Source organism: Diadema setosum, chromosome 17 (genome assembly GCF_964275005.1).
Source record: "Diadema setosum chromosome 17, eeDiaSeto1, whole genome shotgun sequence".
Taxonomy (NCBI): domain Eukaryota; kingdom Metazoa; phylum Echinodermata; class Echinoidea; order Diadematoida; family Diadematidae; genus Diadema; species Diadema setosum.
The window spans coordinates 25080403-25095410 of record NC_092701.1 but is presented as its reverse complement, the minus strand read 5'-3'; the positions used below and the strand labels follow the sequence as shown (position 1 = coordinate 25095410).

At 35.3% G+C, this 15008-nt stretch overlaps 1 protein-coding gene across 1 annotated transcript; it reads right to left on the bottom strand.

The window, feature by feature from the left end:
• Positions 1 to 6894: 6894 nt before the first annotated feature.
• On the bottom strand, positions 6895 to 13147 carry LOC140240899 (uncharacterized). The gene is made up of 7 exons (XM_072320679.1): positions 13015 to 13147; positions 11935 to 12156; positions 11321 to 11386; positions 10651 to 10719; positions 9307 to 9439; positions 8462 to 8684; positions 6895 to 7662 (listed from the first exon to the last, which is right to left on the bottom strand). The coding sequence occupies exons 1-7, from the start codon at positions 13145 to 13147 to the stop codon at positions 6895 to 6897; spliced, it is 1614 nt and encodes a 537-aa protein (XP_072176780.1).
• Between the last annotated feature and the right edge of the window lie 1861 nt (positions 13148 to 15008).

The following is a 15008-nucleotide window of genomic DNA, read 5'->3' as shown; positions in this document are numbered from 1 at the left end:
TATATTTATATGTAAATGTATATTGTCTTTAGAATCTGAAGGAAAATATGGTATATGCCCCCTTATGTAAGTTATGAGGTGACACGAAATTCGCTCCTGCAACAATTGTTCCCGTCTCATTATCCCCTAGGACTTAAGGTTCGGGTTTGGGTTGTGATAGTATTTTAGGTTTAGTTTGATTAGGATTAGGGTTACGGTTATGTTTGTGGGTAGAATTTATGTTTGGCTTGCCGTGCAAATATGTCATGGCAGCAATTGTCGCAGGAGCAAATGTCAATGAACCAAATAATAAACCTTCCCATTTCCTCATTTCCTACTTTTCGTGACAGCATTATTTCTTCTTTTCCCTGAATTGCTGTTCTAACCTCTTACAATAACTCAACAGCTGATTCTGACCTTGCCTGACAAACAATATATGTAATTATAAAAATTGCTGTTATTGCATATGTTAATTATTTGAAATGTCCCTCCAATACCATATACAGTGTATGTGTACATACATTCAAACACTCACACACAGGCATAGCATGCATATACACATCCATACAATCACAAATATTGCACATCCATACATTGTCTAAGTGCAAATGAAAACAGATGATATCAGTCACAAGTCAAGAGGAATTAAGACATCGCCTTTTGATAAACTGAAAAGATTCACCAGTACACCATGGCTGTGGATGTAAAGAAGCATAGTTTTTTATAGAAGCAGGAAGCTTGTAGCAGTCCTCTGACCAAAAGTTCATTTGGATATCATGTTCCAATATATCAAAAATAAGTTAGAGTTCGGAATACTGTTCAGTGTTGCACATTTAATAACCTTTAAAGTCCAAGCATTTGCTAGACAACTTCTCACACTTGAGATTAGAGGGGGAAAAAAATCTACACTACATCATCTGTACGACTATTAATGAAACACTATCAGACGGGCTAATTTTGGCACAAATTACTTTACGCGAACAGACAACACTATGAAAACTGACAATGTCAACAACTCAAAAAATGCCACTAAGTTACACTAAGAAGTTACACACTAAACTGCATTATTTTCTTCTTCTTCTTGATACAGTGTACTTCCACTAACGTCATCAGTAACTAATGTTTCTTGTTATTAAGCCTCTTGTAATTGTACGAATATTATACAATGTATTTTCAGTATCTTTATAGGACATTAAGAAGTAGCACTGCAGACACTAATTATCTTTGTTACAATATCATCTAATGATTACTTATTACCAGCGTTGCTTTCATTATTCAAAGCCCGGAATTTTAGCTCTCAAGTTCAAGTTCAAGTTCAATCATAGTTTATTTCCAATCAAAGAAAATCAAAACGTAATGCAAAGTATACATATCATAAAATGATATTGTCTACACTTTTACAAAAGGTTCATGTAATATACGAAATAAATTATATACATCAACATATGTACAATAATCAGAAGGAACGATGCGTATACATGTATACTTCGCGAGCTTTCAGAAAATAAGTTCAATTTTGGAAAATAGCGATCCACAAAAAAGCTAAGCTTGTAGGGCGTGGATCCCTAGATAATTGATGAGTAAGCAATATATTATTCAAGTTTGTTTTATTATTTTCTTACAGCATTTATATTAAATATAGATTACTTAAGTCGTTTGTAAAAATATAGCTATACGCTGGCTTCGACAATAATAGGAAATAAGTATCAATGCTAATGCCCAGACGGTGTTCATTGAACTGGTGTACCGGGAAAATATAAGAAGGACGACACACTCGTACAGACATTCAGTTACCCACACACATATACGACGCGAGACAGTACCGAGAAGAGAGAAGACGGTGACAATACAAGTCTACGAGGAACAAAGACAGGAAGGAAGAGGAAAGAAGAATAAAGAGAGAAGAGAGGTCTGCATACAGAACACGCCAAGTGCTGCGACATCAGGACAGGTGAAACCTCAAGCATAAATTAAAACAATTAATTCAGATTATCTAGAATTATAAGTAGATAACAAATGTTTTCTGAATTTGTATTTAAATGTGAGGAATGAGGGTGAGTCTTTTAAGCTATTATCTAGATTATTCCAAAGTCTGGGTCCGGTATACAGAAATGTATTTTGGGCATGTACGGTTCTCATGAATGGAAGATGGAATTCGTTGGATCGTCGCGTAGGATAGTTATGTACATGACTGTTTCGATGAAAAGAGTCGTGAAATATTTTGGGTAAAAAGTTGCTGTTATAATTAAACATGAACTGACCAAGTTGAAACACATACAAATCTTTTATTTTTAGTATTTTATGGTAAAAAAAAAACAAAGGATCTGTATGTTCTCGTGTAGTTAGGTTAAAAACAGTTCTGAGTGCTTTCTTTTGCAATAAAAAAAGTTTATCAAGTAATATCTGACATGTATTACCCCAAGCAAGAATCCCGTAGTTTAGATACGGTAGTATCAAACTAGAGTAAAGAGTTAATGCACATGAAGGAAGATAATATTTTAATCTGTTCATTACGCCAATGTTTCGTGAAATAGTTTTACATATGCTATCAATATGATTCCTCCATGAAAGCTTGTTATCAACGCAAACACCAAGAAATTTAAAAGTAGAAACTTCTTCTAGGGGAGTAGTATCAAATGATATATTGCCCGGGAGGCTATCTAAAGAGTTACTAAAAAGCATAAATTTTGTTTTTTGAATATTAAGTGACAATTTATTTGCGTATATCCATTGTATAACCTTTTTCAGTTCTTCGTTTACTGTTCTTGCTAAGATATTTGGGTCGGGATGGGAAAAGAAAAGGTTAGAGTCATCCGCGAATAATATGAATGATAGTTTCTCCGAGGATCTATGAAAATCATTGATATAAATAATGAATAACAACGGGCCTAGTAAGCTCCCTTGTGGGACACCACATGTTATCGTTTTATTTTGAGAATCAAAACCATTGACATGTACAAATTGGGATCTATTTGATAGGTAACTCGTGAACCACTCCAAGGCCTTTCCACGTATGCCATAATGGGATAATTTTGCGAGAAGTATTCCATGGTTAATCGTGTCAAAGGCCTTGGAGAAGTCCAAGAAGATACCTATCGTGTGTGAAAATGTGTCAAGTGCGTGTGTGACTTTGTCGATGAGGGCGAGTAATGCGTGTGTTGTGCTGTGGTTTTCCCTGAATCCAAATTGAACATTTGAAAATATGTCACAGGTTTTAAAAAAACGTACTGTCCGGATGTAAACTATTTTTTCAAGAATCTTGGAGATAGAAGATAATAAAGATATAGGTCTATAATTGTTGACATCATCCTTCTCCCCTTTCTTGAAAATAGGAATTACTTTCGCAATTTTCATGCTATTTGGCACATGGCCAGTTGTAAGCGATGAATTGATAATATGTACTAAGGGATCCACTATTTGAGGAATTATGTTTTTCATCAGGTGGTTATCAATTCCGTCGTGGCCAGGACTTTTTCCTTCTTTCAAATTGGCAACAATCCTTACTATTTCTTCTTTATATGTAGGGTCAAAAAATATAGTTTTGGAGTTAGGTGTATCTAAAAAATCAGTAAAAGTTTTACTAGAAAGAGGAATATTTTGAGAAAGATTTTGTCCAATTGAAGAGAAGAAGTCATTAAAAATTTCAGCCATGCCAGCGGGAGTGTTGCTGGAGGCATCGCCCCATCGAACTTCAGTAATATTGGATGAATTGTTAGGTGTATTCATAGCATCTTTTAATATTTTCCATGTGTTTTTAATATCATTTTTATATTTATTTATCTGATTTACATAAAAGTTTTTCTTCCGCGTACGTAATAATGTGGTGAGTGTGTTTTTATATGAAACATATTTTTTCTTATTTTTTTCAGTAGGATTGCATCTGTATTTATAAAATAAATTATTTTTTCTATTTATAGATCTTAATATGGACTGGGTTATCCACGGGAGTTTTGGAATTTGCTTATATCTATCTTTTATGTTACGCTGCGGAATATGGTTATCGATTTCAGAGGTAATAGTAGATATGAAGTAGTCATAAGACAAATTGACATCGGTGGTGTTGTATACAAAGGACCAGTCGATTTCTTTGAGGCTGTTTTGGAGACTTGTAAGCTTATCTGCAGTAATCTTACGTCGCTTGTGATAGTTATTTTGTTTAGTCAGTTTAATTGGAACCTGGGCAAATATAGGATAATGGTCAGTGGTGTCTGAGAGGACGATACCAGACTCAGGAAGTGGAAGAACGTTAGAAAAAATGTTGTCTATGAGGGTAGCCGATTGACTGGCGACTCGGGTAGGCTTGGAAATTAATGGTAAAAACGAAGCAGACATTAATGTTTCTATAAATTCTTGTGGGTTGTTTTGGGAATTACATTTCATGAGATCAATATTAAAATCGCCCATTAAGAATGTATCTTTGTTAAGTATAATGGGATGCTCTGGATGTCTTCTGGTCATGAGTGAAATTGTGCCAGGTATTTCCTAATAACACGAATTCCGGTGCTGCATAACATCAGACAAACTATTATTTCATCTGTTTTCAATCTAAAGAACGATGACTTCTTTGCCCTTCATTTAATTTGACAATATTACATGTGAAATCCATACCTGAAATTGCTTTCTACAATTTCCCATTGAGATTACCATAGTTATGAACATTGTGTATACAACATTCTGGGTTAGTTGAGTTATCAAACGTCCCTCGCAGGTTCTACTAAAGCTCTCAATAGTGTTCGTTGCTTCCTCGTATTTCTTATGTTAGCTCACTTAGCTTGTACTTGCTCACTTTCACCGTAACTTGTTAAGTAACAAGTGTTAACTTGTTTCACAGAAATCACCGTAGGCATAATGATGATAATCAACGTATAGTAAACATTAATACACATCGGAATTATCCGAAAGACCATGCATTATTATAAAATATTATGATACATTCTATGTTCTCAAGCATATTTCTCTTCTTTTTTTTTAACACAAAACGAGCTTCTTCAGAAATATAGCAAGGCACTTGCGATATCTGTTTAGTCCAGTCGGCACGAAGAACGAAATGCCAGAAAACCTTTTTATAATTCACGAGCAAATACGTGTGCCGTCTACATTGATACCACTGAAGTCTGACGACGTATTTACCTTAGATTGTATTGTATATATTTTTTAATAGTAGGGTGGAAAAATGAGACTATTTAAATGATGACATGTCCTAGTCCAAGCTAGAAACATGATGAGGTTCTTGCGTTCCTATAATTTTAAATTGCATTCATTTACCAATGTACTTCGGTAATTATAACCCAACACACCTGATCATCGTGCATACACAAACGTCATGGTAGGAAACAGGTATCTTCAATGAGGTATACTGATAGATCATGTACCTTTGCAGCGTATCGAGAAAACACTCCAAAATAACATCCATTATTACAGTGTATAAACATGAATGTGATTTGTCCTGTCAAGGATTCCACTTGTTGCTGTAAGTCCTAAGTGTATTTACAAATCAAGTTTATCTTACATTCATCTTATAGTAACGCAACCAGTATGAGTTTTCACAAAATGGAGTTAATGTTTCACTAACACGAATATTGCAAAGAACGAGTTTTGAATGATGACAATGATGCTTCATGTATAATTTTCATCAGTGGATTATGATAAACATCACAGGTTATAATTATTTTGCTTTGCGTTCGTTCATAAATATTACTTTTGCTTTTCACTTGAATTCAACCTGTTGAGGACGAAGGTCAAATCCTCTTTAAAGGCCCTCTTCAAAAAGTCATTTGTTCTCATACTTCCGGGTTATACTGCACGGTTGTAATTAGGTTTATAAAGCTTAAAGGTAGGGAATCCCATTTGCGTGCCTTAAATGAAGAGTTGTATAAACACAGTGGTATGTTGAAGAGAGTATCATTTTAGAAACTCCCATAAAGTATTGAAAGTGGAAGGTAACATTTCGTACATTTTTATTGACCGCTAGATTTTGAATTGAATTTTTTTCGGGGCTCACCGTAAATTCCAGTACATTACTAGGCTACCTTTTCAGACCAATGCACTGCATATGTGTCCATCATGTATATTTTGTGAAGAAAGTTCATCAAAACTTACAAACATTTCTACATACATTCTTAACACACACTCTATATGTTATTACATCAGCTCTTATACTTTTAAATTTGTGTTTATAGATATAAAAAAAATACAGAAGACTGCAACAAACAGGCTTAAGTGTGGCTGACACACAAAACTAATGAGTAGTTGAGTTTTGTGCATTATTCAAATTTTAGATAACTGTTGACTTCCAAATTTCTAAGCAGTGGCCTAAACAAGTCCCCTGAGGTTCATATTTAATGTTTTGCTGCATTTTGGGAGTTCTGTAAAAGGTATCCCCTACCTTTAAATGATTCCCTAACGCTCCATGACGAATAGTTCACAGATAATTTAGCCAAAATATAAGCTGATATATTGGAAGTTTGTTAGTGCGCACCTTCTTATTATTTTCGGATTAACAAACCTTCGGAATAACAAACCTTATATTATTTTTGGATTAACGAACCTTTGGAATATCGAACTGTATTTCAATTTCAGATTGACGAATTTCCGGACGAACGAACCTTATGATCAACAAGCCTTCGGAAATCTGAAATTTATTTAATTTTCGGATATTCGAATCTATTATATGTTAGGATTAACGAACCTTCCAAATTCCAAATTTCATATCATTTTTAGACCAACGAACCTTCTGAATTACTCCGCAAATTTTCGACTTAAGGAACCCAATTTAATTTTTAGAATAACAAACATGACGTATTTATAGGGAATTTGCGTGTTATGGAATAACGAACATCCGGAATGACGAACATCGTATATTCGTCGTTGTTGTGAAATTATTTACCAGTTTGCAAAATAAGTATAAAGGCATCTTTACAGTTCTGGTTCTCGAGGAATACTCTCATACACTGTTGAATTGAAGTGATCTTCTGTTTGGGGGGAAATTTCGTTTTCGTACAAATCTATCTTTGTGGAAGACAAGCTGTTGTGGGTTTCACAACCATCATTGACGCTTTCACCAGGATCTGCTTCTAAAACGAGATAGCCATGTTCATCCACCTCATGCTCCACTCGTGACGTGCTAGGACAGATAGATACCGCATATAAAGGATCGTTTCGGGTCATTGCATAAGGGCCAAATTCGGCATTTCCTTCGATATTGCAGTAGGTAGGACAGTACTGTGGTTCTGGAATAGGCGCAGATTGTTCGGAAGCTGAGGGAATTTCGTGGTAAATTGACGATTGGCATTTCCCACATTGACTAGCGTCATCTACACCTCTGGACTGAATAGATGACGCTATGCTGATTTCTTTACCACATGGTGAGACACTTGCTTCAGGTTGAAATCTAGTAGCTCTGTGCAGACTGACATTGGAAAGGAGGTAGCCGTCTTCATCAACATTTTCTTCCTCTTTATTAAAATGCCTGGATTGAAGAAATATTACCTTCTTCTTCCCTTTCTTCTCTGAACCTGACATGTCCATGTATAGTGCTTTCGTGTTATCCGCTGCCTTATTATTACACTCGTGTTTACCACCCTGGTGTATGACGTCATGAGGACATGATCTAGTGTATGCTGAACCTCTCCCGCTCCTCTGTCTAGTTTCACGAGATCGGTCCGTTGAAGATGACGTATGACCCTGTATCAGGAAACCCACAAAAAATCGCCAGGAGGCATATCTATATGAGGATAGCTTCTGAAAAGGGAAATATCATTACTCAGCAAACTTTCATGTTTCCTCATCATCAAAATACATGATTGGAAATCAAAACAAACAGGAATGATGCTTTAGAGAAAAAGAGATCCGAAAAATACCGTCTATTCTAGTGCAATGAGTCAATTTATGTCGACGATTTGTGTGTGGACTAAGTTGACATTCAAAACTAAAAAGCAACTACAGGTACAGATTGTCAGATAGACGTAGATCTCGGGGCACTTAGTTGCATTAGTTTAGCATGATCATATCAAAATATCGAAGGTATCGCTGACTGAAATATACAGTGGACTCCCGTTATAACGAAGTCCTCGGGACCGGCAGTTTTCTTTCGTAATATCGAAATTTCGTTGTAAACAAACAAATAAACAATAAAAAAATTATAGTGGATAATTTTGCGGAATTGTATCATAACCATGTTCGATATAACGGGAGTGCACTGTAATCACCTACGTTTGCTCGATGGACTGAGATAAAAGAATTTGCTCTATACCAAAGCCCGCAACACGTTCTGAATTGAAACACACTCACACACTCACACACACACACACGTTGAGGGGTTTCTTGCTTTCTGTTCCTTTTTGAAGCCTGCTCACCCCCTTAAGATATATATATATATGCTTTATATATGTATATATATATATATATATATATATATATATATATAACACTTTCACATGAAAAACCTCAACCTGCGAACCCGAATTTATGTGTCGTTAATCACCTCTGCTGAGTTCTCATACGTGTTCTCTCGCTGACCGATAGCGCCTCCAGATTTGTTGCCTGGATGGTGAGGCAGCACCCGACCTGCTGAGTAAGTGTCGATACTGGTAGAGTGCAATGAAACAACACCGTCTGTTGAGCCTTGAGTCGAAGTGTTTAGAGGATTCAGCTGCGACTGCTCTTCACTTGAGTGGACATTTGACTGACCCGAAGCCTCTGGATGCCTATATGTATCACATCGCATGAAATAAAGAGGAGAAACGTTAAGAAGTGAATGCATACTGTCAAACTGGAGGAGATGTAATTATAGACCGCTTAAAATAAAATAAAAATAAAAAAGTTATGAGACATTATTCCTACGTAACCATAAATTGGCTAGTATAGTTTAATACAAAAGAAAGTTTTAACTTTTTGTTGAAAGTTTTGATGTAAGTAGAATGCCGTCGAGATGTAGCTTTCCTCTTATTATTTTCAGTTTAGATTTGATTATTGTCATTATCAGTATGTTACAAAACATCATCAGAAGAATGCACCGATAGGTAAAACAGCAATTTCTAGCTGAGATGTTTTCCCCGCTATTTGATATCTTGATTTTCCTATTGTGATTTCCTAAACCGGTCTTCTCAAAGGTATGTTTGTTAAGTGTTCACCGTTGTAATCAATTGGTGGTGAGATTTTGCGAAATAAACACAAATATCGTTATAATGACAGAATTACCAAAATCAGAAATTCGATTCTCGGCGACTTTAATCATATTTTCGTGATGACCCGTTACCACTAAATAAATTAATCAGACCCCCATTCCCTTACATCCCATATAATAATCTTTATTAAAAAAAAAGTCACCTTTTCTTTTGATGTTTCCACCAAGCCATTATCATGGACAGTATGACAAGCACGGCGAAAACAACACCGAGAAGGGTTCCCAGGATGAACGTAATAAAATTCATCTCATAAAGTTCGGTATCTGGTTCGGTATCTGGAAGATAAATCATTTAGTGAGTCCATCGTCGCCTTTAAAATCAATGGAGGAAGAATTTGCTCTCGTAGTTTTTTTTTTCTCTCTCTTTTATGATGACTATAGGCAGAAATGACGTTTGTTTGTTTTTATAATCAGATCAAATCGTTATGAAGAGAAATAGTTCTATTCCGTAACCTGGCAAGATTTCTCACTTTGCTGAATTATCGCAGTATACTAACATAAAAAATAAATTGTTTTTGCTGTTGACGAGTGACTGTTAAGACAGCATGAGATGAGAGACTTCAGAAAATCAGATTATTCGTGCCCGGTTTGAAGTGTTGTACTCATAGAAGTTCACACACTTGACGGAAAGAGCATAGGGGAATTATTACACAAATTCGTGTTATAAACAGATTCTGAAATGATTACTGTAGTCGAAATGTTTATCACAACAGTTCCCAAGTCCCTGATTTACATTCAGGCAGAGCATTCAAACCTGACCAAAACTGTAAACGAATAAAGTATTAACAAAATTTTCTGTAAATGTTGACTTTGCATAGGCAGACGTAATGTACTTGATCGCTTTTGTAAGCCATATTCACGATTGGAGATTTTCAAGAAAATGCATTTCTGTTCGACCAACGCAATGTGTTCTATGACAGTAACGATACTACGAAGACCTGATTAAGTCGCCAAACATAATATAATATGTTTTCTTCAGTCCCTGTTGAAAAAAAAAGCACATTACAACTTGCCATTTCTTCATGGACAATGGGTATTCTGACTTTTGAATATGCATCGTCTTTCTGTCTGTCTTGCTTTACTGTCTGCGACTTTCTTCTTAAAATGTGTTCATTGAGATATGAACTCAACTCACAAACTTTCATGTAAAAAAAAAGAACTGGGCAAACGCTTTATTGATTCCAATATTATTTTAGTATCAGACTTTTTTTGTCATCATAAATAAAGCAGTAGCACTTTCATACCTTGAATTTAAATTCAAATAAAATGATGTCGAATTTACCATGAATTATCACCCGTGGTTCGCTTTGCCATAAAAACATGTTAACAAAAGGATTACCCTAAAATGTAGATCAATTGCACCAAAATAGTTTTGACGAAATTACTGCCAGTGAGAAGGGGAAAATGCAGTAAAAAAAAAAACAAAAAAACAAAAAAAAAACCAAAAAAACACTTGCTATATGGGTTGAATCAATTACTAAACTCACGTGACGAAGAAGTTACAGTAACTGTTGTCTCTCCAAATGACGTCAGAACTTGAATAGTCGGTCTATGCCCTGTGTATTTTAATCAAAACACAGGCAATACTGACAGTATATACTAGTACATGTTGATGGGAAATCTCCTAGTCAGTTTTTACTTTTTGTGACAGCACTTTTCTGTGCAATATTACAGTTTTCACACTTTCCAGATCGACAATATACAGAACAATTCTTGTATCTGTCAGATATCAGATTTATTTGCATGGTGATCAAAGTACAACAGTAACTGTTTGTAGTGTATGAGTGCTCACAAAAGAGAAGTCGGCATTTTATTGAATTCATGTGATTGTCTTTGTTTTCTAACATGTCTCAAATCAACCGTTGCAGTCAAATGAAATAATACCACATTAACGACAACTGAATTTCGAGGAAGATGAACATTTCTCTCTAACTAATATTTTTTATATTGATTGATATTATCTTTGACGTCATCTTTGCTGTTGTTGTCACGGTTTTTCAAAAGCGCTTAGAGGCTGGTCGAGATTGTGCTTGATGAGCATGCTATTATTATCTATTATAATTATCATAATCATAATCTTTCGGACATTTGTTATAACACAAAAATTTTGTTCATGCGGATATGATGAGCTATATAACTGCAAGCCTTGGTACTTACCATTAGACGTGTTTTGCATACTTTGTGTGGGCTTTGTGCTGATGTTGATATCTTCCCACTCATCGTCTGTGAACAAAAGACCCACACACAAAAATAGTGACAACCACATAAACAGAATTCGTCCCATAGCGTAGCATAAAATGTCACTCAGAAACTTCACGGACTTAAAATGTTGTCTTATTGAAACGTTGTGATGAAAGCGCTGTAGTAATCTGTCATGAATCACTTGTTGATATTAAAATACATTTCACCTCTTTGTGTATGTTTTCTAATAAAGGCGGAAAATATCCAGGGGCATTTTCAAAAAAGCATCATTCTCATAAAAGACCGAAATAAGACTAATCTTTCCCAATGGTTTACATGTTAGGGTATAAGAATCTGTGCATTACGAGTTGTATGATTTTAATTGAATAAGTTTTGAATGATACAAACGCATTTGATTTACTTAGTTCAATTGTCCCATCAGATGTGTAAGTACTAATTCAATGTCGTCACAATCATTTGTCATTGTTCCACACTAATTGGTGGCAGATCACTTTGAAATGCCCCAGTGGTCATGGTGGTTATCAGAGATTAGGCAAGATTATACTGTAGAATGTATTTGCACGTCACACCGTTTGTCTCCTTTCTGGCTTCACGGCAAGACGGAGTTGAAGTGTTCCAAACAGGGAAGTAGGTCGACCGCCCTGGTTGTCCCACACACTGCATTGTCGCACTCCCGTTCACGACGAACTCTCTGCCACAAGCGAGAGTTATCTTGGACCCGAAGCGTGTGATATTCGAGTCAAAAAGACCGTTAGGCACAATCCCCGGATGATCACAAAACCCAACGGAGACTTTCAATGAATAAAGAAGGCAGGGATTAACTTGCCATAATCAATTATGTATATATATAGATATATATATATATATATATATATATATATATATATATATATATATATATGTTATTGTGCAATCATAATAATAATCAAGGAGAATATATTACAATATATCTTTTTCCTACAACATAATAATTCACTTGTTAGTCCCTTGGACCGACGCGACAATGAAGTACCCGCGGATCTCAGATCAGAAATACCACCACCCACACACACACACACACACACACACACACACACACACACACACTTTTATTACACGTAAAAGGAAAATGTATGACTCAATCTTATTTTTCCAAGGTATGTATAGAATCACTAAGAAATATGAATAATATACTTACCCATATATTATACATGATAATTAGTCCTTGTAGTTTCTGTAATCTTAATGTATGGTGCCATCAACGAAGATAATAAAAAGTCAGTGATAATCAACTGATCAGTGAACACTTGAAAACAACAATATTAAAAGACTCATGAATTATTTACTAGGGGGTTTGGAATGACTTCTTATTTCAATTAAAAGCAATTGCGTGTAATAACAAACTACATTTTATGCCATCAGTGAGGACAAATTTGTGTCTTTATGATGATCATTGAAGAAGTAGCAAATACAGTAGCCACCGAATATATATATATATATATATATATATATATATATATATATATACTGAAGATCATTTTTGATAAGTTATAAACATTTCGAAGTAATGTGGGCATTACACAGGACCAATTAACACCGACTACGTTGACTGATGTTTGGCTGCATTTATTTTACTCTCTATGAAAACAAAAAATACTTCTGATACTCACGGTTAAATGAATAAAATTGGTTGGATTCAAGCTGTGTCCTGAGAGGACATGTCCAATTGTGGGAAAAGCTTCCGCCAGAAAGGACGTTTGTATACACTTCCGACTGGAAACATATGCATCCCTCTTGGTGCATGACAGCAACGCCATTATTTACGGAGTTTTCATAACAGGTAGATATACACTCTTCGTCCGAATGAACGCCAAATCCTAAGTTAGAAACGGCCTGAAATTCCTGTTCGTTATCCTTGTAGCATCCGAGAAATCCGGGTTCTACGCAGTTTCAAAATATGATGAAAACCAGCAAGTGCGGCTTATATAATATCATCCTTATCGTTTTTCATGCAGGTGTCAATGACTTTAGATGATTAAAATATAGAGATAGAAAACATACAGTCAATGGAAATAAAGAGCATATTCAATGTAAAGAACAGGGAATCATCCAACAAAGGGGATTTTGTAACTACATACTGGCATAATGATAAGGGTTTTTTCTCACAGTTTAAACAAAATCAAGTTCATGATATGTGTAAGTAAACGTGTTTGATTATATTGCGAAATATATATATATTTTTTTTTTTCGGGGGGTGGAATCGTTTCTTTATTCAAGGAAATATTTAGCATACATAACCAGGTCAATTATTTAGATAATTGCAGGTATACATCGAAAGTTACAAATCACAATTGTAAGAACATATAATACAGATGACATCCGTGAAAATAATGCGCCGATTTCAACAATATGATATTTAACACTAACAATCATTATACAATTATATCAATTCCATAAACCAAATATATATTCATACAAACATGTAGACTTTAAAACATTTCAAGGAGGATTAAAGATTAAGGATCTCCATGTGAGATTTTCTTTCTCAAACAGTAACTCTGTAAATTGTGTCTCTATCTTTTCCTTCCAATATTTTGCAACATCAACTCCGAGTGCCAATGGTACCCTACAACTCAAATCTCCGGACGTAATCCTCTGAAAGTCATGAATATCGTGATTCTTCTTTTTTTTTCGATCTTTTCGATTTCTTTTTCAAAACACGAGCCAAAAGTGTGTTCACAAGTAAAGAGTGTATACGCGTAATTATTCATGGATTCTGTATACGGTATGTCTTACCTCGGCATTTTAGCCTAACAGCTCTGTTTGAAGAACACTCGGTGGTTGTCGATAAGCATTCATCCAAACGTAGAGATCCTGTACATTGGTATCGAGGACAATTGAGCTATGCAATAGTTTCTTAATTTAGAGCTCACGATTTATTCAAAGTAATGAAATTCTTGCGTAGAGTTGTTTTTATTGCAACTGATTGACAAATTGCCCTATAATGTACATCGACCTAAATATATGCACGGAATTAATCACTTTTTAGTAGTAGCCACGAAAGAAATCATGGGCATACATACTTGGGCAGGATTTGAAGTTACGACCTTCTGATCACCGTACAGGCGTCTTATCCACTAGACCACTGAACTTCCGCCCGACAGTTAGTGCTGGTTTTATTACTTATAGCATGCGGTGGGTACTGCGTATTTATTCAAATCAATGAAATTCTTGAGTTTTTGTTTTGTTTTGTTTTGCTTTGTTTTGTTTTGGTTGTTGTTTTTTTTTTTTGGGGGGGGGGCGACTGATTGACACACATCGACGTGAATATCGTGGCTGCTACTTAACACTGATTCATTAGGTAGTTATCAACGTTTATGTCAGTCAGGTTCCAGAACTCACGATGTTACTAAGAGTCAGCAAGAAATGACCCATGTAATGGAAAATTGTAATGATGTTAACAGTAGTAACCAAATAAGACGGGAATTTTAAAAGAAATCAAGTCATGACAATGAAAATAAATTGCACTATTCGGCAAATATTGAGTGATGAATTTACCGTGTGATTTTAATCGAAATAATCGTGATCTTTCAGTGAGGTATTGTACACTCGAGTACGCATCGAGACCGAGTACTACGAGTATTAATTTCGTTGTCAAATTCTG